Source organism: Balaenoptera physalus, assembly GCF_965194825.1.
Source record: "Balaenoptera physalus genome assembly, chromosome: 2".
NCBI classification, from domain to species: domain Eukaryota; kingdom Metazoa; phylum Chordata; class Mammalia; order Artiodactyla; family Balaenopteridae; genus Balaenoptera; species Balaenoptera physalus.
In genome coordinates this window covers 48,129,843-48,154,164 of record NC_138883.1, presented here as the reverse complement: position 1 = coordinate 48,154,164, position 24,322 = coordinate 48,129,843, and the positions used below count along the sequence as shown (strand labels likewise).

Below are 24,322 nucleotides of genomic sequence, written 5' to 3'. Positions count from 1 at the left end.
CTGAATATAAAACAAGGTATTATGAGTCAATATTTCTGTGGGGTTTAGAGTAGAATAAGTTCATTGTCAATCACTTCTGCAGCAACCGTCACACACAGAGGATTAGAAACAAGCATCAATACTGACAATCTTCTGAAATTCTCACAGTATAAAATCTCAGAGTAGGTCAGAGCACCACCTTAAAAAATGCATAAAGAGGTTTTAAAGCCAACAAACAAAGTGCTTTTACTGCAATTTAAAATTTAAAAAAACATCTAAAAATAAAATTCACTCTGTCTGACTTGAATTACATTGACTTCATTGTGGGAATCTGCTTCTCAAAGTCCCGATCTTCTAGGAAACTAGAGAAATATTGGAACACTTTGAAGCCGAAATAAAGAAAATTGATGTGCAAATATTGGTCTCTGTTCTTCCCGTACGTAAGTCATTTCCTGGAACTGTAGTAATTGAAATGCCAAGGGAGGTTTACTAACTCGGTCCCCATTTTGTGCATTTTATATTGCAGGGGAATAAACTATACTCTAATAGCCTGGAAAAAATACTGCAGGAAATGACTTCAGCCCTAGAGAGTTTCTAATTCATTATAGTTTCCAGGATAAAACATTCACCTACAACTTTTAAGTCCCCAGAGGGTTTAATCTACTGAAGCTAATGCAAGCAAACAGGCTGGCAGAAAGGGACTATTACTCTAAAATAATTGTAATTATCCATTTGGGAAGACCATGGACTTTGCACTCAATCCACAATAGATGTTTAACTTTTCCCTTTCATCAAAATAGAAATATTTGAAGTTTACTTTTTCATTCTTGCAGGGAAAAATCACCTAATAAGCTTGTAACCTAAATTTATAACCTATGATCCAGAGTTCAAGCTTATTAGTTCAACAACACTTTGCAGTATCTGGCTCCGGTTTCTCTCTGGCTTCCTAGATTCCATTTCACCAAATACCCTTCTCTCCATATGGAACTCCTTCTCTTGTTTCATGCACCAGTTGTATAATGAGCTGGTTTATGCAGAAATGACCTGATGCATGCAGAAACAATACCATGGGCACCATGTCATCACCCATGCTCTTTCCTCTCCCTGGAAATTCCCGTAACAACTTCTACTTATACTTCAGAATTCAGCTTAAGCATCCCATCCCCTAGAAAGTTTTCTGGCCCTTAGCCTATTTAGCTGCCCTGGGATCCTCTGGGATTCCTTATCATCCTAGGTAACCCTCTGCCCTAGCACTCGTAAGATAACAGGCAAAAATGATTTCCACATCTCTCCCCCACGCTGGATGCTAAGGTCTTTTGGGTAAAGGACAGTGCCTGATTTGTCTTTATATCCATAGTACTTGGCTCAGGGTCTGGCACTTAGTGGGCACTACAGATGTTTGGTGGTTGAATGAACGAATGATGCGATCTAAAGAAATGTTGCATGAAACCTCAGAATCAATTATACCACTTGCAAGTATTGCAATTACTACATATTTTCTAATTTTTTGTGTAGCCAGCTTTTTTTTAGGTGGGAGAAGGTGAACTCCACTTCTCTGGTAAGCAAGGAGGCAATCCAGGGAGTCCCTTGCATGACATTCCTTGTTCTTCGGAGAGTCATTTGAATCCTTCTTACATGTTAAGCAAGTGTAAGCCAAGATCCTCTGGCTGTAGAAAAGGGCATATGAAGTCCAGTCCCCTTTGGTATGCAAATTCCAAGAAGCAGTGAACTTATTTGCATAAGGCTCCCTGGAATTTGAGAGACCTTCCCAGTGGGCCAGAGTGTCCCTGAACAATGCTCAGGAGCAGGGAAAAACAGGGAAGTGTCCCCAAAATAAACCTTGAGGGTAGAAAGTTACGATAATTTTTGGCTGAATGCAGGGCTGAGCTGATAGAGAAGAGCAACAGGAATCCTGGGTCTCAAGAGATGGCAGATGTCAGAACTGCCTCAACCCTGCCTCAGGGGGCTTTGGCCCCCTGGGCAAGAAGCTATGTATGAACAACGGGAGCTGGTCATTAAGAGATGTAACAACTGGGGGACCCAGGCCTTCCCTTGGCCTGGAGTTTCTCATTGGAGAGCTTGTGGGTCATCTTCACTTTGACTGGGGTGTGTCTTCAGACCAGCACCAACAAGAAGAACAAAGCAGAATAGTCATAACCCACCCCCCTCATCTCCCACTTTCCCTCCTGTGCCAGAGACTGTGGATTGGTTACACTAATTTCCACTGCTGTTTCCCACTATAGAGCTTGGGAAACCAAATACATGTCTTGCTTCCCAGCTCTTTTGCAGGTAGGAGTGGCTGTGTGGTCCAGCTCTGGCCCAAGCATGATACACAAGCAGAAGCCTCCCAGGCGACTTCTGATTAAGACTTTGTTTTCCATATAAAATGGAGAAAGATGTATCTGGCGCTGCCCTCCCTCCTCTTTTCCTGCCTGAATACATTGCTAGATGTTTGAGCCTCAGCAAGCATCTTGCAGTGAAGGGGAAAGAAGCCATTACATTATGGATAGCAAAGCAAAAAACAGAACCTAGTACTACCATGGAGTCGTTATATCTACAGACTTATTGTCACTTAGGTAAAATAAAACTCTACATGTTTAAGCTACTGTCAGATTATCGTTATATGCAGTTAAAGCATTCTTAATTGATACAACATTCACATCCCCGGCTGTGTTCATCAGACACTAGTAACCACAAGTGATACATAGATGCATGGGGGAGGTCACCCTTAGCAGGACATCTGGTGGCATGCTACTCAGTACAGAATGGTCCTAGGCATTGTACTCTGGGATGCCAGGAGGGTGGGTGTTCTTTTCAGCCAAAGGACACTGTAGGTATAAGTATGCTAATTTTTAAAGTTCAGATTGGAAGAGCAAACTCCAATAGTAAAGCAACTATGGACCACATTTATGATCAAATGATTCTTCCAGACCTCTGTGTGGACACTAAATATGGATTTAAGCAGAGAGTGAAAGAAAACAATTTTTTAGTGTTGTATATGGAAAGAAAAAGTAAATTGAATAAAAATCATGTTCTAACACAGGCATCTCAAACTCTAAAAATAAGAAGTGAAATATTTAGGTCAAATACAATCCAAATGGTTAGTAATGGTTACCACTTGGTTCTATAATTAGAGTTGGAGGCAAGTGAGACAGCTATTGCATTTTTTTATATTTCTGTATTCTTTGAATTTTTGTTACAAGAATGTATTAATTTGCTAATGGGAAAAAATTTCTGATAAGTAAACCCACCTCTAAGAAGGCATTTATCAAATGCTTACTATGCATTTTCCCATTTAATCCTCAACACTATGTGGTGGGCATTATGTTCACCAATAAAGAAACTAAGATGTAAAGATTTTAAGTAACTTGACAATATCACACAGCCAGTGACTGGAAGAATAATCCAATCGATTTGGACTCGAAGATTCTTCAGTCCAAATCCAAAGCCCATTCTCTAAGCACAGTGCAATACTGCCTCTCCCAGATGTTTCTGGATATGTAGGTATTCTTAATTCTCTTTACCAAGCCTGAGAGTTTCCTTGAATGATGTGTTCACTAGACTCTTTTTAAGGAAACTGTCTTCCAATAGTTCCTCCCCTCTCTCCTTCCCTCGAGTATAAGTATCAATATCTTTAGAAACAGGAATGATCCTACCTTCTTTTAGTGTCTCGTTAGGGATTTACTTACCATTCACACTTGTCAAGACCATCTAAGGCTGGTGTATCCTTAGAGTCCCATCCTGGTAACTTTGGGCAAGAGATTTAAATGCGTTAATTACTCTCAGTACAAGACACCAGGCACTCAGAAGGAGTTTCACGGCACAAAGAACTGGGTAGCAGGTTATGTTGTTTCTTTAATGAGGAAATACGTTTAAATGTGAGGAAAATTAATTCTTCAAAAATAGGCTTCATAACTATATAAAGTATCAACGTAAGAAACAGAAAATTCAGACTGTACCTAATGTCAGCGGAAATGAATGCTTTATTTGAATAAAAGGCTGGCATGAAATATCGCCTACTGTAAGTCAGAAGGTCTGTCTGGAATATTTCACAAGACTCCAGATTCTGCATCTGTTTTTTTATAGCTCTTGAGGCCTATATAAGAACTTGACCCTGGGGTTATCCAAACTAAATCTCGGATAAGCTTCCATTAACATATCTTAGTAAAAAAAAGAATAGGCATATTTTAAAAGACTATGAAATTACAACCTACAACCATAAAGTGTTATAACGTGAATCAACTCTAAGTGGGAGATAGGTTTGAATTCACTGTTTATTCAATGATCCAGTAATAGATCATTTTAGTATTATTTTTACATATTGTATATATTTAATTTTCAATGCAAAAAGAAATATTATGAAAAAAAAAAAGAAATATTATGGAAAGAAAAGCCTTTACACGGTATCATCCCACTAAATGAATGTGAAAGAGACTCAGGTTTAATTCCAAGTTTTGCCATTAATAAACTATATGACTCCCAGATTTTTATCTAAAGCTCAGACTTGCACACCCAGCTCCTTAACTCTACATATCTAGTTATCATTTGGTCATTTTTTCCCTAGATTAATTGCACTGTGGTCAGAGAGCATGTTCTGTATCATTTTAGTCCTTTAGCAATTATTGAGACTTGCTTTACAGCTCAGCACATGTCAGTTTTTATAAACGTTCCATGTGTGCTTGAAAAGAATGTATATTCTGCAGTCGGGTAAAGTTAGATTAAGTTTATTAAATGACACTGTTTAAATCGTTGATAAATATTCTTCTGCTGGCTCTATTAATTACTTAGGTACTCAAAAATCTCATATGATGGCAAATATGTGAGTTTCTATTAGCTTTCTGTCATATAATTTGAAACTGTTATTAAGTGATTACAGATTTACAACTGTTATAACGTACTGGCAAATTGAACGTTCTATCATTATGAAGTGACCCTTTATCTTCAGTAATGCTTTTTACCTTAATGTCTTTCCTATCTGATATTAAGGCTATCTTATCTGACCAACTTCCTCTTACCTAGAATTGAATGGTATATCTTTTCCTGTCCTTTTACCTTTAACTTTTCTGTATGTTTAAGTTTAATGTGTATCTCTTATAAACTTTGTATAATTGACTTTTTGATCCTGCCTGACAATCTTTTAATTGGAATATTTGGTCCATTTGCATTTTGTTTACTAGAATTTCAGTTTAAATTGCTGTCTTACTTTGTGCTATTTATCCCACCTGTTCTATGTTTCATTTATTTTCCTTTCTTGCTTTCTTTTGATTATTTTTGATAGCTACATTTTTCCCCTCTCATAGTGAGAAAGTTTTCTATCCTTTTAGTGGATACTCTAAAAATTACAAAATGCATACTTACTGTCTGTTATAAGCTAAAATTAATCAGTAACTTTATCCATTTCCCAGGGAACTTAGGATACATTAACTCTATTGACTCCTTTCCCTAAGCATATATTGTTGGATAATATGTTAATTCCATCAAATTTGCTCTTTTAAATTTCGCATTTGAGTGTTTTATACTCTCAGTGCTTATTTAGATTCACCCATGAATTTATCACTTTGCTCCTCATGCCTTTTTGCTTCTCTGCCCTCCCATCTGGGATCTCTTTCCTTCCACACGAAGTAGATATCCTGAATCTCCCTATTTTTCTTGATGGCCACCCTGTCTCTGCTATTCTGAAATGTCTTTAACTTACTCCTTTCTTTCAAAAAATATTTTCACTGGATATAAAATTCTGGGTTAGCAATTATTTTTCTTTCAGCCTTTTGAAAATATCATGCCACAGTCTTTGGTTCAGCTGTTCTCTAACCGCCAATGCTGTGGATATAATCTGTCTTTTCCTCTGACATCTTTTAAGATTTTCTTTGCCTCTGATGTTCTATAGTTTCACTGTGTGTCTAGTGTGGGTTTCTTTTTATTTAATCCAATTAGGGATTTATAAGCTTCTGAATTTGTGAATTGGTATCTTTTATCATCCTGGAAAATCCTCAGTAATTGTCTTCTTATTTGGCATCTCTGCCCCCATTCTCTCTTTCCTCTCCTTCTGGAACTCCTATTAATCTTTAACAGATGTTAATCTTTCTCATTCCATCACCCTGGACTTTTAATCTCTTTTCTATATATTTCATCTTTTTTGTCTCTCTGTGGTATATACTGAATAATTTTTATCATCTGTCTTCTAGTTACTACTCTTTTTTCAGCTGTCTTATTTGAATTTTTAACCTTAGTTATTGTATTTTTATTTCTAAAAGTTCTATTTGGTTCTTCAAATCAGCTCTGGTGACTTTTATAGTTGCCTGTTTTCTGCAGATATGTTCAAGCTTGCTTTTTATTTTTCCAGTAAATCCTTTAACACGTTAATCATAGTTAAAGTCTCTGTCTCACAATTCCAATATCTGGGTCATCTCTGAGTTTAGTTCTGTCATTTGTTTAATCTCTTGACAATGGATTGTTTCTCTTATATATATATATTTTTTAGGCCTTAGAATTTTTGACTGAATGCCACACATCTTGTGGAGAATAGTTGAGAGAGATAAATAATATTTACACGTGGCCATTAGTGTGGGGGACTGAGTGAATCAAGTCAGTCAAAACAGGTTTGGATTTTATTATTTTACCTTTGGTGTACTACAGTCTGCCTGTTCCTCCAGGGATGGGCTACACTCAGCTTGTACTTGAGTTAGACCTGGGTGCCAGAGGATCTGTTTTCCTGCTCTACCCTCAGCTTTGAGCAAGTCCTGCTTACCTGTGTCACCTGACAAACTTATGCCTCCCAAAGTGGTAAAATGCTCTTCTCACACTGATAGCAGATCTCTGCTTGGTATTGGCACAGGATCCTGGGCCCAAGAGGTTTTCTACCTCTCCCCAGGGACCAAAGTTGTTTTTGTTTTTTTAATTGGGGTATATTTGTTTTACAGTGTTGTGTTAGTTTCTACTGTACAGCGAAGTGGAGTTCCCTGTGCTATACAACAGGTTATTAGTTATCTACCTTATACATATATAGTAATCTACTTTATACATATATATGTCAATCCCAGTCTCACAGTTCATCCCACCCCCAACCCCGCTTTCCCTCCTTGGTGTCCATATATTTGTCCTCTACCTCCGTGTCTCTATTTCTGCCTTGCAAACCAGTGCATCTGTACCATTTTTCTAGGTTCCACATATATGTGTTAATATACGATATTTTTCTCTTTCTGACTTACTTCATTCTTTATGACAGTCTCTAGGTCCATCCACGTCTCTACAAATGACCCAATTTCGTTCCTTTTTATGGCTGACTAATATACCATTGTATATATGTACCACATCTTCTTTATCCATTTGTCTGTCGATGGACACTTAGGTTGCTTCCATGACCTGGCTATTGTAAATAGTGCTGCAATGAACATTGGGGGGCATGTGTCTTTTTGAATTATGGTTTTCTCTGAGTATATGCCCAGTAGTGAGATTGCTGGGTCATATGGTAATTCTATTTTTAGTTTTTTAAGGAACATCCATACTGTTCTCCATAGTGGCTGTATCAATTTACATTCTCACCAACAAGTGGGAATGAGGATGGTGCAAGAGGGTTCCCTTTTCTCCAGACCCTCTCCAGCATTTATTGTTTGTAGATTTTCTGATAATGCCATTTTGACTGGTGTGAGGTGATACCTCACTGTAGTTTCGATCTGCATTTCTCTAATAATTAGTGATGTTGAGCATCTTTTCATGTGTTTGTTGGCCATCTGTATGTCTTCCTTGGAGAAATGTCTATTTAGCTCTTCCACCTATTTTTGGATTGGGTTGTTTGTTTTTTTGATATTCAGCTTCATGAGCTGTTTATATATTTTAGAGATTAATCCTTTGTCTGTTGATTCGTTTGCAAATATTTCCTCGCATTCTGAGGGTTGTCTTTTCGTCTTGTTTATGGTTTCATCTGCTGGGCAAAAGCTTTTAAGTTTCATTAAGTCCCAATTGTTTATTTTTGTTTTTATTTCTATTTCTCTAGGAGGTGGGTCAAAAAGGATCTTGCTGTGGTTTATGTCAAAGAGTTCTGCCTACATTTTCCTCTAAGAGTTTTATAGTGTCCGGTCTTACATTTAGGTCTTTAATCCATTTTGGTTATTTTTGTGTATGGTGTTAGGGAGTGTTCTAATTTCATTCTTTTACATGTAGCTGTCCAGTTTTCCCAGCACCACTTATTGAAGAGGCCGTCTTTTCTCCATTGTGTATTCTTGCCTCCTTGGTCATAGATTAGTTGACCATAGGTGTGTGGGTTTACCTCTGGGCTTTCTATCCTGTTCCATTGATCTATATTTCTGTTTTTGTGCCAGTACCATATTGTCGTGATGACTGTAGCTTTGTAGTATAGTCTGAAGTCAGGGAGTTTGATTCCTCCAGCTCTGCTTTTTTCCCTCAAGATTGCTTTGGCTATTCGGGGTCTTTTGTGTCTCCATACAGATTTTAAGATTTTTTGTTCTAGTTCTGTGAAAAATGCCAGTGGTAGTTTGATAGGGATTGCATTGAATCTGTAGATTGCTTTGGGTAGTATAGTCATTTTCACAATGTTGATTCTTCCAATCCAAGAACATGGTATATCTCTCCATTTCTTTGTATCATCTTTGATTTCTTTCATCAGTGTCTTATACTTTTCTGAGTAGAGGTCTTTTACCTCCTTAGGTAGGTTTATTCCTAGGTTTTTTATTCTTTTTGTTGCAATGGAGATTGGGATTGTTTCCTTAATTTCTCTTTCTGATTTTCGTTGTTAGTTTATAGGAATGCAAGTGATTTCTGTGCATTAATTTTGTATCCTGCTACATTACCAAATTCATTGATTAGCTCTAGTATTTTCTGGTGGCATCTTTACAATTCTCTATGTATAGTATCATGTCATCTGTGAACAGTGACAGTTTTACTTCTTCTTTTCCAATTTGTATTCCTTTTATTTCTTTTTCTTCTCTGATTGCCATGGCTAGGACTTTCAAAACTATGTTGAATAATAGTGGCGAGAGTGGAAATCCTTGTCTTGTTCCTGGTCTTAGAGGAAATGCTTTCAATTTTTCACCATTGAGAATGATGTTTGCTGTGGGTTTGTCATATATGGCCTTTATTATGTTGAGGTAGGTCCCTCTATGCCCACTTCCTGGAGAGTTTTTATCATAAATGGGTGTTGAATTTTGTCAAAAGCTTTTTCTACATCTGTTGAGATTAACATATGGTTTTTATCCTTCAGTTTGTTAATATGGTGTATCACATTGATTGATTTGCATATATTGAAGATTTCTTGCATCCCTGGGATAAATCCCACTTGATCATGGTGTACGATCCTTTTAATGTTTTGTTGGATTCTGTTTGCTAGTATTTTATTGAGGATTTTTGCATCTATATTCATCAGTGATAGTGGTCTGTAATTTTCTTTTTTGTAGTATCTTTGTCTGGTTTTGGTATCAGGGTGGTGGTCGCCTCATAGAATAAGTTTGGGGGTATTCTTTCCTCTGCAAGTTTTTGGAAGAGTTTGAGAAGGATGGGTGTTAGCTCTTCTCTAAATGTTCGATAGAATTCACCCGTGAAGCCATCTGGTCCTTGACTTTTGTTTGTTGGAAGATTTTTAATCACAGTTTCAATTTCATTGCTTGTGACTGGTCTGTTCATATTTTCAATTTTTCCTGGTTCAGTCTTGGAAAGTTATACCTTTTTAAGAATTTGTCCATTTCTTCTAGGTTGCCCGTTTTATTGGCATATATTTGCTTGTAATAGTCTCTTATGATGCTCTGTATTTCTGCAGTGTCCATTGTAATTTCTCCTTTTTCATTTCTAATTTTATTGATTTGAGTACTCTTCCTCCTGTTCCTGGTGAGTCTGGGTAAAGGTTTATCAATTTTGTTTATCTGCTCAAAGAACCAGTTTTTAGTTTTATTGATCTTTGCTATTGTTTCCTTTGTTTCTATTTCATTTATTTCTGCTCTGATCGTTATGATTTCTTTCCTTCTACTAACTTTGGGTTTTGTTTGTTCTTCGTTCTCTAGTTCCTTTAGGTGTAAGGTTAGATTGTTTATTTGAGATTTTTCTTGTTTCTTGAGGTAGGATTGTATTGCTATAAACTTTCCTCTTAGAACTGCTTTTGCTGCCTCCCATAGGTTTGTGATAGTTGTGTTTTTGTTGTCATTTGTCTCTAGGTATTTTTTGATTTCCTCTTCGATTTCTTCAGTGATCTGTTGGTTATTTAGTAACATATTGTTTAGCCTCCATGTGTTTGTGTTCTTTATGTTTTTTTTCCTGTAATTTATTTCTAATCTCATAGCGTTGTGGTCAGAAAAGATGCTTGATACAATTTCAATTTTCTTAAATTTACCGAGGCTTCATTTGTGATCCAAGATGTGATCTGTCCTGGAGAATGTTCCATGTGCACTTGAGAAGAAAGTGTAATCTGCTGTTTTTGGATGGGATGTCCTGTAAATATCAATTAAATCTATCTGGTCTATTGTGTCACTTAAAGTTTGTTTTTTCTTATTAATGTTCTATCTGGTTGTTCTGTCCATTGGTGTATGTGAAGTTAATATCCCCCACTATTTTTGTGTTGCTGTTGATTTCCTCTTTTATAGCTGTTAGCATTTGCCTTATGTATTGAGGTGCTCCTATGTTGGGTGCATATATAATTGTTGTATCTTCTTCTTGGATTGATCCCTTGATCATTATGTAGTGTCCTTCCTTGTCACATTCTTTTTTTTTTAAGTCTATTTTATCTGATATGAATATTGCTACTTCAGCTTTCTTTTAATTTCCATTTGCATGGAATATCTTTTCCATCCCCTCACTTTCAGTCTGTATGTGTCCCTAGGTCTGAAGTGGGTCTCTTGTAGACAGCATATATATGGGTCTTGTTTTTGTATCCATTCAGCCAGTCTTTTGGTGGGAGCATTTAATCCATTCACATTTAAGGTAATTATCGATATGTATGTTCCTATTACTATTTTCTTAATTGTTTTGGGTTTGTTTTTGTAGGTCCTTTTCTTCTCTTGTGTTTCCCACTTAGAAAAGTTCCTTTAGCATTCGTTGTAGAGCTGATTTGGTGGTGCTGAATTCTCTTAGCTTTTGCTTGTCTGTAAAGGTTTTAATTTCTCCATCGAATCTGAATGAGATCCTTGCTGGGTAGAGTATTCTTTGTTGTAGGTTCTTCCCTTTCATCACTTTTAATATATAGTGCCACTCCCTTCTGGCTTGCAGAGTTTCTGCTAATAAATCAGCTGTTAACCTTATGGGGATTCCCTTGTATGTTATTTGTTATTTTTCCCTTGTTGCTTTTAATAATTTTTGCCTGTAATTAATGTCAGTTAGATTACTGTGTATCTCGGGGTGTTTTTCCTTGGGTTTATCCTGCCTGGGACTCTCTGCACTTCCTGGACTTGGGTGGCTATTTTCTTTTCCATGTTAGGGAAGTTTTCGACTATAATCTCTTCAAATATTTTCTCGGGTCCTTTCTCTCTCTCTCTTCTCCTTCCGGGTCCTCTATAATGTGAATGTTGATGTGTTTAATGTTGCCCCAGAGGTCTCTTAGGCTATCCTAATTTCTTTTCTTTCCTTTTTCTTTATTCTGTTTTGCAGCAGTGATTTCCACCATTCTGTCTTCCAGGTCACTTATCCGTTCTTCTGCCTGAGTTATTCTGCTATTGATTCCTTCTGGAGTATTTTTCATTTCAGTTATTTATTGCTCATCTCTTTGTTTGTTCTTTAATTCTTCTAGGTCTTTGTAAAACATTTCTTGCATCTTCTAGATCCTTGCCTCCATTCTTTTTCCGAGGTCCTGGATCATCTTCACTATCATTATTCTGAGTTCTTTTTCTGGAAGGTTGCCTATCTCCACTTCATTTAGTTGTTTTTCTGGGGTTTTATCTTGTTCCTTCATCTGGGACATAGTCCTCTCCCTTTTCATTTTGTCTATCTTTCTGTGATTGTGGTTTTTGTTCTGCAAGCTGCAGGATTGTAGTTCTTCTTGCTTCCACTGTTTGCCCTTTGGTGGATTGGGCCAAAGGTTTTTGCATTTACCTCTCCCTCAGATGCAGTGTATCTTTGCCTGGGACCTGAAGGCAGGAAGGTATGCTCTCTCTACAGCAGTGGTTTATGTTTTTTTTACTCATACAAGAGAAAGGTCTGAGGAAGTGGGCAGTGTTTCATGTCTGTCACCCAAGATTATTAGATCAACCACTACCTGCATGCCTGTGTCACTGAGGGATGTCTTCTCACCAGGCTCCTGTCCCAATCGTTCTCATTAGCACCTAGTGGAGGCTGGTGGAAAGGAGCTCCCAGGTGAATGTGAGCTACTGTCATGTCAAGGCTCCTACTTCCTCTAAGCTAATACTTTAGTCCATAGTTGGCCCTTAAAGAATTCTTTAAAATTTTAGCTGATTTCTGTTGGGAGACACTTCTTCATGGGTCTCTCATGTTTGTGCATGATCTGTGAAGAAGCACTGACTGCCTTTGTTCTGTCTGGACTACCTTCTCAGCCTGGGAAAACAGAGATAGCATTTCCCTCTGGAAGAGAGACACTTTTGATTACTGTCTACCATAATGAAGATGTCTCCCTCCAGAGCCAAGGGGAGGCATGCTTAATACCCATTATAAAATATTTAGGTTCCTTGAGCTCAGGGTACCTTCCTGAAATGCAACCCACTGAATGTATAGGTGTTGCCTGGCCTCTACTCAGTGCCCTGTAGGATTGGGGATCAGGGAACTAGCACAGATACTGAAACTCTGATTGATACTGTTTGGGCAAGTAATAAAGTCCCTTGTCTCTGATATAAGAAACTGTGGCAAGCTAACTTATAACTTGCAGATAGCGTGAAATCTTAGAACTTTCCAAGTTTCTTCTTTACTGGCAGCTTCCTATTCTCTGCCAAAGGTGAAACAGTCCATGTATTCTGTCTCAGGGGCTTGTCACTCTGAAATTCAGTTCCTTTGGCTGCCCTCTCTGATGTGTAATAGAAAAGTTATGATTTTTTTTTTCTTCTTAGGATGGGAGGAACATTCTCTTGCAGCTTTCTATATCTTAAATGGAAGCACAACTCCCAAGGTGTACCTATTTGATTACTTTCTATTACCAAAGATAGACACTTACTGATCTTTGAATTTAATGTTCTGCTTATACATGCTTAGTTTTTAAAAGAAGCATAAGCTTGGGTAATGATCTCTAGGAATTCTGAAAAATGGCTCATGGAATATTTCATCACAAGGGCTGGAAACAATGGACCAAGGATGTTTACGTTCCAGCATAGGTGAGTCAGGAGGGGGTAAAAGAATCTGATTCATGATGAATGAGATGTTATATAGAATGTACATATGCACTGGCCACCAACTCTTATAGAGAATCATGGAGATATATAGGAAAATTACAACCACTTAGGGGTAGAGAGAGGGCTTTTGAAGCTCTTAAAAATGGACAGGAGGATGTGGTAGAAACACCTGAAAAGGATACAAAGGCTAGGTAGAAGAACAGAAACTGGAGTCTTGAGGATTCATAGATTTTCTATTTCTTTGTTGTTTTCTTCCCTCTCTACATTCACTCTCCCTTTTCCTAATAAACAGAATCTAGATTTCTCTTGTGAGGTTCGCCTCTTCTGTATTGTGGAAGTCTGGTTAGGGCTGCCATTTAAAGTGCCTAGTGTTCACCTAGCCAACATTCCCAGGACTCCCTGAGTCATGAAAGACAGAAGAACAGCTGGAACTGATCCATTACTGAGCTGTTAGTTCCTGCTACACAGATCCCAAAACAGCTTTGGTTCCTAGCTTTTCAAAGCATAGCTTAACTCTGTGAATTACCCGATATTCTCATTTTGCTTAAGTTAACCAAAGTTGAATTTCTGTTGCTTGCAACCAGAGAACTTCAACTGATACAGGGAAAGTGGTCCAATAGAGGGCATGACAGAGGCTAAAAGAAGCTTTTAAAGGTAGCCTGAAATCCAGATACTTTATTTAAAATTATTAAAAGAACACATATTAACTGTCAAAATTGCTGGCTATGGTACAATGACTAATTGATTTCATGTTTCTACATGCTTGTAGTTAATGGTTAGGCTGATGATGTTTTATTACTAAAAACTATATTTAGAGTTCACTCTCATATCTCCCAAGTAAGAAATAAAAACAAATGAGAATGAACTGAAATAATACACATTACATGCTCTAAGAAAAACACCTAGGAAGGGGTGCTGGGAGGAGCAATGATCTATGTTACAATGAAATATACAGTCGACCATTGAACAATGCGGGGTTTAGGGGAGCCAACCCCTGAACAGTCAAACAACTTTACAATTAGCCCTCCATAACCACAGTTCCACATCTACAGATTCAACCAACCACAGATCCTGCAGTACTGTAGAACGTAGTGAAAGAAATCTACATATAAGTAGAACCACAGTTCAACCCTGTGTTTTCAAGGGGCAACTATACATATATATAATTATATATATAATTATATATAAGGGAATCATTATATAACTTATATATAACAGAATATATATTTTATAGATATATATATATCTTACTCTGCATCCTTTTTAGGGTTATTTCATTATTTTTTGAAAATATTATAAAAGTAATTTTACCATTTTGCCACAGACTAGTTTAACACAGGGTTATTCAACCTTGGCACTATTGATATTTGGGCAGGATAATTCTTTGTTGGGGGGGGCAGGGGAGCTGTCCAATGCATTGTAGGGTGTTTAGAAGCATCCCTGGCCTCTACTAGCCCCACTATATGCCAGTAACACCCCTATAATGCCAATCAAAAATGTCTCTTGAGAATGGACTTGAGGACCCGGGGAGGGGGAAGGGTAAGCTGGGACGAAGTGAGAGAGTGGAATGGACATATACACGCTACCAAATGTAAAATAGATAGCTACTGGGAAGCAATCGCATAGCACAGGGAGATCAGCTTAGTGCTTTGTGTCACCTAGAGGGGTGGGATAGGGAGGGTGGGAGGGAGATACAAGAGGGAGAAGATATGGGGATATATGTATATGTATAGCTGATTCACTTTGTTATACAGCAGAAACTAACACACCATTGTACAGCAGTTATACTCCAATAAAGATGTTAAAATAAATTAAATAAATAAAAAATGTCTCTTGACATTGCCAAATGCCCGCTGGGGGGGAGAGGAGGGGGCAAAATTTTTCCCTTATTAAGAAACACTGGTTTTAACGTCATGACTACAATAAGACAAATACAACTGCCAGCTCTATGATTCCACTGTGGAATCAACTGTGATTAAACTAGAGTTACATTCATCTTTTAGCTTAAAATGTATTGTGGCTAGAACTAAGTTAATTATGCCAGTTATTGTTTAGAGCTGAGCTGTCTAATACCGTAGTCACAAGCCACATGTGGCTAACAAGCACTTGAAATGTAGCTACTCTGAAGTGAGATGTGTAGTAAGTGTAAAATATGCACTGGATTTTGAAGACTTGATATGAAAAAAAGAATGTAAAATAACTTATTTTTATGTTAACTGAACAATTTTGGATATACTTACTGGGTGAAATATATTAAAATTAATTTCACCTGCTCAGTTCTACTTTTTTAATGGGGTAACAGAAAATTCTAAATTACATGAAATGGCGCATTATATTTCTATTGGACCTCACTGGTCTAGAAACTTGAAATGATTTAGTATTACTTGTTTTTTAAAAAAATTATTTAATTATTAACAAACTTTATTTTTTAGAGCAGGTTTAGATTTCCAGCAAAACTGAGCAGAAAGTACAGAGTTCCCATATAATCCTTGCCTTCCACATGTCCAGTCTCTGACACTGAGTTTTTAATCATGAATTGGTGCTGAATTTTGTGAAATATTTTTCCTGCATCTATTTACATGTTCATATGATTTTTCTCTTTTAGATGGTTGATGTGATGTGTTACATTAATTGATTTTCAAATGTTGATGCATCCTTGCCTACCAAGGATAAATCCCACTTGGTCATGGTACATAATTTTTTTTGTACATTGTCAGATTCAATTTGTTGACTATTTTTGCATCTATGTTCATGGCCCACTGTTGGTCTATAGTTTTCTTGTACTATCTTTGACTGGTTTTGATATTAGAGTAATGCTGGCCTCATAGAATGAGTTAGAAGTATTTTATTGGCTTCTATCTTTTGGAATAAATTGCAAAGAATTGGTATAATTTGTTCTTTAAATGTTGGATAAAATCCCCCAGTGAACACATCTGGGCATGGTGCTTTCTGTTTTAAAAGGTTATTAATGATTGATTCAACTTCTTCAATAGCTGTAGGCCTATTCAGATGGTCTACTTCTTCTTGTGTGAGTTTTGGCAGATTGTCTTTAAAGGAATTCATCCATTTCATCTAGGTTATCAAATTTGTGGACATAGAGCTGTTCATATTGTTCCTTTAATATACTATTATAATCCATGGGATCTGTAGTGATGTTTCCTCTTTCATTTTTGATATTAGTAATTTGTATCTTCTTTCTTTTTTTTTTTAACTTCTTTATTGGAGTATAATTGCTTTACAATGGTGTGTTAGTTTCTGCTTAATAACAAAGTGAATCAGTTATACATATACATATACCCCCGTATCTCTTCCCTCTTGTGTCTCCCTCCCTCCCACCCTCCCCATCCCACCCATCTAGGTGGTCACAAAGCACCGAGCTGATCTACCTGTGCTATGTGGCTGCTTCCCACTAGCTACCTATTTTACATTTGGTAGTATATATATGTCCATGCCACTCTCTCACTTTGTCCCAGCTTACCCTTCGCCCTCCCCGTATCCTCAAGTCCATTCTTTAGTAGGTCTGTGACTTTATTCCCGTCTTGCCACTAGGTTCTTCATGACCTTTTTTTTTTTTCTTTTTAGATTCCATATACATGTGTTAGCATACGGTATTTGTTTTTCTCTTTCTGACTTACTTCACTCTGTATAACAGACTCTAGGTCCATCCACCTCACTACAAACAACTCAATTTCGTTTCTTTTTATGGCTGAGTAATATTCCATTGTATATGTGTCACATCTTCTTTATCCATTCATCTGTCGATGGACACTTAGGTTGCTTCCATGTCCTGGCTATTGTAAATAGAGCTGCAATGAACATTTTGGTACATGACTCTTTTTGAATTATGGTTTTCTCAGGGTATATGCCCAGTAGTGGGATTCCTGGGTCGTATGGTAGTTCTATTTTTAGTTTTTTAAGGAACCTCCATACTGTTCTCCATTGTGGCTGTTATCAATTTACATTCCCACCAACAGTGCAAGAGGGTTCCCTTTTCTCCACACCCTCTCCAGCATTTATTGTTTCTAGATTTTTTGATGATGGCCACTCTGACTGGTGTGAGATGATATCTCATTGTAGTTTTGATTTGCATTTCTCTAATGATTAATGATGTTGAGCATTCTTTCATGTGTTTGCTGGCAATCTGTATAACTTCTTTGGAGAAATGTCTATTTAGGTCTTCTGCCCATTTTGGGATTGGGTTGGGTTTTTGATATTGAGCTGCTTGTAAATTTTGGAGATTAATCCTTTGTCAGTTGCTTCATTTGCAACTATTTTCTCCCATTCTGAGGGCTGTCTTTTCGTCTTGTTTATGGTTTCCTTTGCTCTGCAAAAGCTTTTAAGTTTCATTAGGTCCCATTTGTTTATTTTTGCTTTTATTTCCATTTCTCTAGGAAGTGGGTCAAAAGGGATCGTGCTGTGATTTATGTCATAGAGTGTTCTGCCTATGTTTTCCTCTAAGAGTTTTATAGTGTCTGGCCTTACATTTAGGTCTTTAATCCATTTTGAGTTTATTTTTGTGTATGGTGTTAGGGAGTGTTCTAATTTCATTCTTTTACATGTAGCTGTCCAGTTTTCCCAGCACCACTTATTGAAGAGGCTGTCTTTTCTTCATTGTATATTCTTGCCTCCTTTATCAAAAATAAGGTGACCATATGTGTGTAGGTTTATCTCTGGGCTTTCTGTCCTGTTCCTTTGATCTATATTTCTGTTTTTGTGCCAGTACCATACTGTCTTGATCACTGTAGCTTTGTAGTATAGTCTGCAGTCAGGGAGCCTGATTCCTCCAGCTCCGTTTTTCTTTCTCAAGATTGCTTTGGCTATTTGGGGTCTTTTGTGTTTCCATACAAATTGTGAAATTTTTTGTTCTAGTTCTGTGAAAAATGCCAGTGGTAGTTTGATAGGGATTGCATTGAATCTGTAGATTGCTTTGGGTAGTATAGTCATTTTCACAATGTTGATTCTTCCAATCCAAGAACATGGTATATCTCTCCATCTATTTGTATCATCTTTAATTTCTTTCATCAGTGTCTTATAATTTTCTGCATACAGGTCTTTTGTCTCCTTAGGTAGGTTTATTCCTAGGTATTTTATTCTTTTGTTGCAATGGTAAATGGGAGTGTTTTCTCAATTTCACTTTCAGATTCTTCATCATTAGTGTATAGGAATGCAAGACATTTCTGTGCATTAATTTTGTATCCTGCTACTTTACCAAATTCGTTGATTAGCTCTAGTGGTTTTCTGGTAGCATTTTTAGGATTCTCTATGTATAGTATCATGTCATCTGCAAACAGTGACAGCTTTACTTCTTCTTTTCTGATTTGGATCCCTTTTATTTCTTTTTCTTCTCTGATTGCTGTGGCTAAAAATTCCAAAACTATGTTGAATAATAGTGGTGAGATAGTATTACTTCTTAATGAAATAAATTCTTAAGTCTATCAAATAAGCCAAAAAGACTTCAGAAAGCTTTCCACAGCCCTATGAAATTAATTAGCTCACTTTTGAGCATCATAATTCTTTATTATCATGCCTGAATTGTTTTTTGGCTTCTTCAAACCAATTACTTCTATTCCAATGCTTTGTTCTCAGTGTTCCAGTAGGTTCATTTCTGATTGCTAATTTATCTTCAGGCTGTTCTTTATCATTTTCCTGTACATCAGTTTCTTTTATACACTCAGGAACTTTCCTAGCAGGATGCTGAGATGTTGCAGCATCCATCATACTTAGAAAATCATAAGCAGGCAGAGGAGGTTTCCATTCCTGAGCAGGTAAAATTTCTGGAAGAAAGACAGAATCAAGCATTAAAGATGAACAGATATAAAATCTCATCACATGAATATACTAGAAAATGTTTTATTTTGCAAAATATATTTGTAGGAGTGAAGGCCTTATCAGGTTTCCTTATCTGAGCAAAGCTATATTTTATTATCATCATTGTCTAAGAAGCTTGATACATTTGTCATTGTTAGACATTTTTCATATATTACATTTACAAGCTATTCTATTTAAAATGCTATTCTATTTTAAATAAAGATAAGTATTAATAGGTAAAACACAAAAGGTCCATAATCTCACTGCCTGTTAACCCTTGTTGAGGTTTTAAAAAATAGCAATATGTGTAATGAGATTACATATAGCCAGGGACAAGTTAAAATGAAGAAGTCTCTTGCTTCCCTCCCTATCCCTGTCTTTATCCCAAAGAACTATAACTATGAAATATTCCAGAAAGAAATTTTGGAACATACATAGAGATTTATTATTTAGACAAGTATTTCCTTACGTTTTAAAGCATTTTCTGTTTTGGAAGATTTGATTAACATCCTTTGCACATACTTGATGAAAAAAAAGTACATTTTATAAAAATAATTATAGGCAAGAAATCATTAAAAATTGCTATGGAATCAACTGTACTGTAAACAGACAGTGATTGGAATCATGGCAGTGAATCTTAACATTATTTTAAAACATTGGTCATTAAAAAAAGAAAATGAATTTACGCTGATAACATATATATATGAGATAAACTAGCTTTTCTCCATTTAGTAAACAGATTTCACACAATTTCAGAGTTTAGTTGCCTATTTAAAATACTATTTGAGAAATAAACTATATATAAGGAAATGTGCAAAGTAAACATTTAAAAAATGAATTCCAGTGAAAGGATCTATACACTGGTACATGAAAAGAAAGTAATGCTCAAAAATAAAAACTTTAGCATCTCTCATAAATCAAATAAAAGCTTAGGACATTCTAGGAAACTTTAATTTCCTAGAGTAGATTAAAGCACAAACGAAAATCTGCATCAATATATATATATATCTATACTCTACTTATTGATATATGATTTCTTCACTCAGAGTCAATTATATGAAATCCATGGTACATCAGCAGGGTATTACATTTAGGCTACCCTTGTAATTGATGTTTCAAATTACAGTGCCAGGTTAGCAGACTCAAAAGTGACAAACAGATAAAATAGTTTCTTGAATATAATGACTAGGTAAGAAGTAAGAATAACTATACTTTGCAATATGCAGATAAAGTATCTTTAAGAAAAGTCCAATTTAAAGCACAGCAAAGATTTAGCAGTATTTATTTTTTAAGGTAAACACTGCAGCCTAGTGGTCTGAGATGACGACAAAATGCCTGAAACTGGACATCTTAATTCTGCTAATTATTTCCTGAAGGAACTCTATAAAGATCTTAATGTTTTCAGTTACAAATAAAACTGTACTCTCATCACATATGGGCAATAAAGACATTATTATCAAATTAGTAACGATAATAATAATAATTGCCAACCTTGATTGAGGCTTTACTATATATCAGGCATTACGTATTTAATCCTTACAACCCTATGAGGAAAGCACAATTATTATCCCAATTTTATAGGTGAGAAAACCAAGGCCTAGAAAGGTCAGAGAACGTGACCAAAATTAAGTGTAAATCTCAAGTAAGAATAGCCAGTGGTGACAATTTCACAGAAATTAAGATGTGCAGCAAGCAAAGTGAGGCAGGGACTGGTGGCACCATGTTACAGATTCAGGCTATTCTAAGAGTAGCTGCAACATCCCTGTCTCAGATCTGTCTCCCAAGGTGTGGTGAGAGCAGGTCCTGGCAGCACAGAAGACAAGCCCCAATACAGAAAAGCCCTGCTTGGACCTTTGCTTCTTCTCTATTCCCAGAGGCTGCAGGAATAACTTAAGATCAGAAGCAGTGATACAAAGAAGTAATGGAAACCAGAGGTATTAACATAATTGCAATGGAAGAAATACCAGTCTTTCAGGAAACTCAGAAGAATAATTCTGATTCTTTCCTCTAGTAATGGTTTGAGTTGAGGAATCAAAGCCCCCAAGGATGCTCCTTGTAGGAAAGGATCTTTACATGAAGAATAATAACACTTTAGGTTTTACACTTTAAAATGTATGCCTTTGTATACTTAATTTTGATTTTTAAAATAACTGTGACGTAGTCAGAGTAGGAACTATTAATCTCCTTTTATAGCTGTAAAGGAGGGAACAAGAAAAAACTTGCCTAAAACCACAGTTAGTAATCAAGGAGGCTGGGTCAGAAGCTCAGGTTTCTGTGTCTTTGAACATCACACGACCTTTTTTAAAGCAATTCAGTTGGAGAAGTACTCTGGCCTGACTTACATATAATCCTATCTGACTTAGAGTCCCCGAGGCCTCTGTGTCACAGCAACTGCAAAATGACAACACTCAACTGCTTCTATAAAATAGCAATGCAGATAGAGAAGAGAACGCAGACTATCTGAAGAGTTCAAGAGCTACAACCGAAAGGACCCCTATGTTGTGTGGCTAGAATGAAGAAGCCAGCGTTGAGTGATAACAACCATAGAAAGGCTTCTTTCAGATTATGGAAGACAAAATAGTCAATTAATTACTTTTTTACATATCCTAGGAAAATGTTAAAACTAATAAATTATCTCAGAAAATTAAGACTTAAAAATATATACATCTAAAAGGACCCAGAAAAGCCAAAATAATCCTGCACATGAAGAACAGAGTTGGAGGATGTAAATTTCCCAATTTAAAACCTGTTACAAAGATGCTGTATTCAAGAGAGTGGGGCAACTGCCATATGCTATCTGTGTATGTGATAGAAAAACATGTACATGAATGTTCATAGCAGCATTATTCATAATAGCAAAAAGTGGAGACAATGCAAATGTCCATCAACTGCTGAATGGAGAAACAAAATGGGGTATATCCGTCCAATAGAATATTATTCATCCACAGAAAGGAATGAACTACTGATTCATGCTATAACATGAATGATCCTTGAAAGCCTATGCTAAGGGTGAGAAGCCAGACCCAAAAGGCCTCATGTTGTATGATTCCATTTATACGAAATGTCCAGATTAGGCAAATCCATAAAGACAGATGGTACATGAGTGGTTGTCAGGGAATGAAGGGAGGGGAGAATGGGGTGTGAGTGCTAATGGGTATAGGGTTTCTTTTTGCGGTGATGAAAATGTTTTAAAATTCAGTAGTGGTAATGGTTGCACAGCCTCGTGAATATACCAAAAAAACATCAAATTGTATACTTTAAAAGGGTGCATTTTATGGTATGTGGATTACATTTCAATATACAAATACCTTTTATAGACTATTTAAACACAATAATTTAGTTAAAACTGTGTAACTTAACAGAAATGAAGTAGATAGACCTCCTGGGAAGAACAGGTGTGCTGCAATGATTGGCACTTAAAACAAATAAATTCAAGAATCTGATTAAATATACAAAAATATACATAATGACAGACTCACACAATGCATGCTGGCTGAGAGACAGTGTAACACTGAATTGGAGTTTATATACCAGAACTGTGTGTGTATATACATATATATTCACAGTGTGTATACATATATATTCACACACACACCCTTATTTCAGAACTCAGTCATGAACAGTGTCAAAATGTTATTATAATATAGTTCATTTGGTTTCCAATAACAAAATCCTCAGAAGTACCTTAGGAAACTTTTCATTACATCAAATTTCACACTATTTCCTCAACAGACTAATGATCTAGATTATTACATGTTAACTAATTTAAATTATATCAACAGGCTTGTTGTTGTCACAATTGTATATAAACTAACATACACATCTATACCACAGGTATAAATCCACATAGGTTTTAGAAAAATAGGGACTATGGCATGTCATAAGCCAGCATTATAAATTCTGGGTCAAGATCTATTTTCTTGTGGTTCAAAATTCTGGCTCTGGAGTACAACAGAGCCATGTTGAAATCCAAGCTTCCTCATTTACTGGTTAATTATATGACTTTGAACTAGTTACTTAACTCTTCTACAGGTAATGATAATTCCTATGACTATTGTGAGAATAAATGAGATAATGCATGTGAATCACGTAGCTTTGAGCCAGACACCTACTGAGCATTCAATAAATGTTAGCTATTATTATTAAATTTCATACGACACTTATTTTCTGTGGGTAATAATACCTACCATATAGGAGACTGTCCCATGGACAATGCTATCAGCATATTAATATTTAGAATACTTACAAACATTACAATTCAACTCATTCTAGCATCCATGAACAATAATTTAAGTTTAAAAAAATCCATGTAACAAAATATAGAATTGTGCACATTAAAACAGGAAACTTACTGATATGACTTTCTAGTCCTGCTTCTAATTTTTTCAGCCACAATAAAAGGTTCTGTTCAGTGATAGCCTGGTCTGAAGGAAATGCAAATACTTGGCCGCCTGAATGCAGATTTACCACAGCAAGAAGAGGAAGGGGAGGCAGGGTATCAAAATATGCCTGCAAGATTCCTCTCCCCACAGGAGTATTCTTCCTATAAAAGGGAGCAACTGAACACGTTAATTAATATTTCTTTCTATAAAAAAATAACAAGAACAACAGTTTGTAAAACATATTAACCTTTAAATATAGTATCATGCCAGGAAGTTTATTTTATGAAAATATGTCTTAAAAATCAAGAGGTCTGTAACTATGTTATTAGTAATCAGAGTCATAAAAAGTTTCTTTTAACATAGGGTACTTACTGTATTTCTCTTAGGAGAAAAAAGGCAACCAATGAGTTTTAATGAAAAACATAGTCCAAAGGCTTGTCAATTTTGTCTCAATACAATCAATAGGTTCCTTCCAAAGTTTAGTCAAGTATCTGATCACGTCAGCTCAAAAATTAAATGGCTACAAAACTATAAAATAACAAGATACTCATAATAAATACCCCTTTTCCAAATCAAATTGTCTCTTTTCTCAGGATTAATTTCAAATTAAAAAGATTTTTAAAAGTATTCATACAAGGAAACCACAAGTTTAAGACACCTATTTTTCCTAATACAGCACATTCCACATTATGGAAAGGACTATTTCACTCTGAGATAGCTACAAGGATAATTACCTGGGAAAATTTTGTTTCAAGTAGTAGGCTGTACTGTTAGTGAATTCTTCACAACAAAAGTGTACACTGCCTCATTTTTGTAATTTTTCCAATGAGTTAAAAATGAAATGTCTTTCATCTGATGACTTTGAACAATGGATAGTGTATCTAT

The 24,322-nt window shown here is 36.2% G+C and overlaps 1 protein-coding gene and 1 long non-coding RNA gene across 7 annotated transcripts in view; one reads left to right on the top strand and one right to left on the bottom strand.

The window, feature by feature from the left end:
- Window positions 1-24,322, top strand: part of LOC309654456 — a 354,889-nt gene that overhangs the window by 153,487 nt on the left and 177,080 nt on the right. The gene's annotated exons all lie outside the window — the stretch shown is intronic.
- The window catches only part of TXNDC16 (thioredoxin domain containing 16), a 120,032-nt gene continuing 112,112 nt past the window's right edge, over window positions 16,403-24,322 (bottom strand). For 2 of the 6 annotated variants that reach the window (XM_082448397.1, XM_082448396.1), the window contains exons 20-21: window positions 23,408-23,598; window positions 16,403-19,021 (exon numbers count right to left, since the gene is read on the bottom strand). In XM_082448397.1, the coding sequence (XP_082304523.1) occupies window positions 18,753-19,021; window positions 23,408-23,598 (460 nt within the window). In that variant the 3' untranslated portion in view covers window positions 16,403-18,752. Of the gene's footprint in view, window positions 23,615-24,322 lie in introns of all 6 variants that reach the window. The other 4 variants (XM_082448399.1, XR_014260243.1, XM_082448398.1 and 1 more) reach the window with 4 other exon arrangements.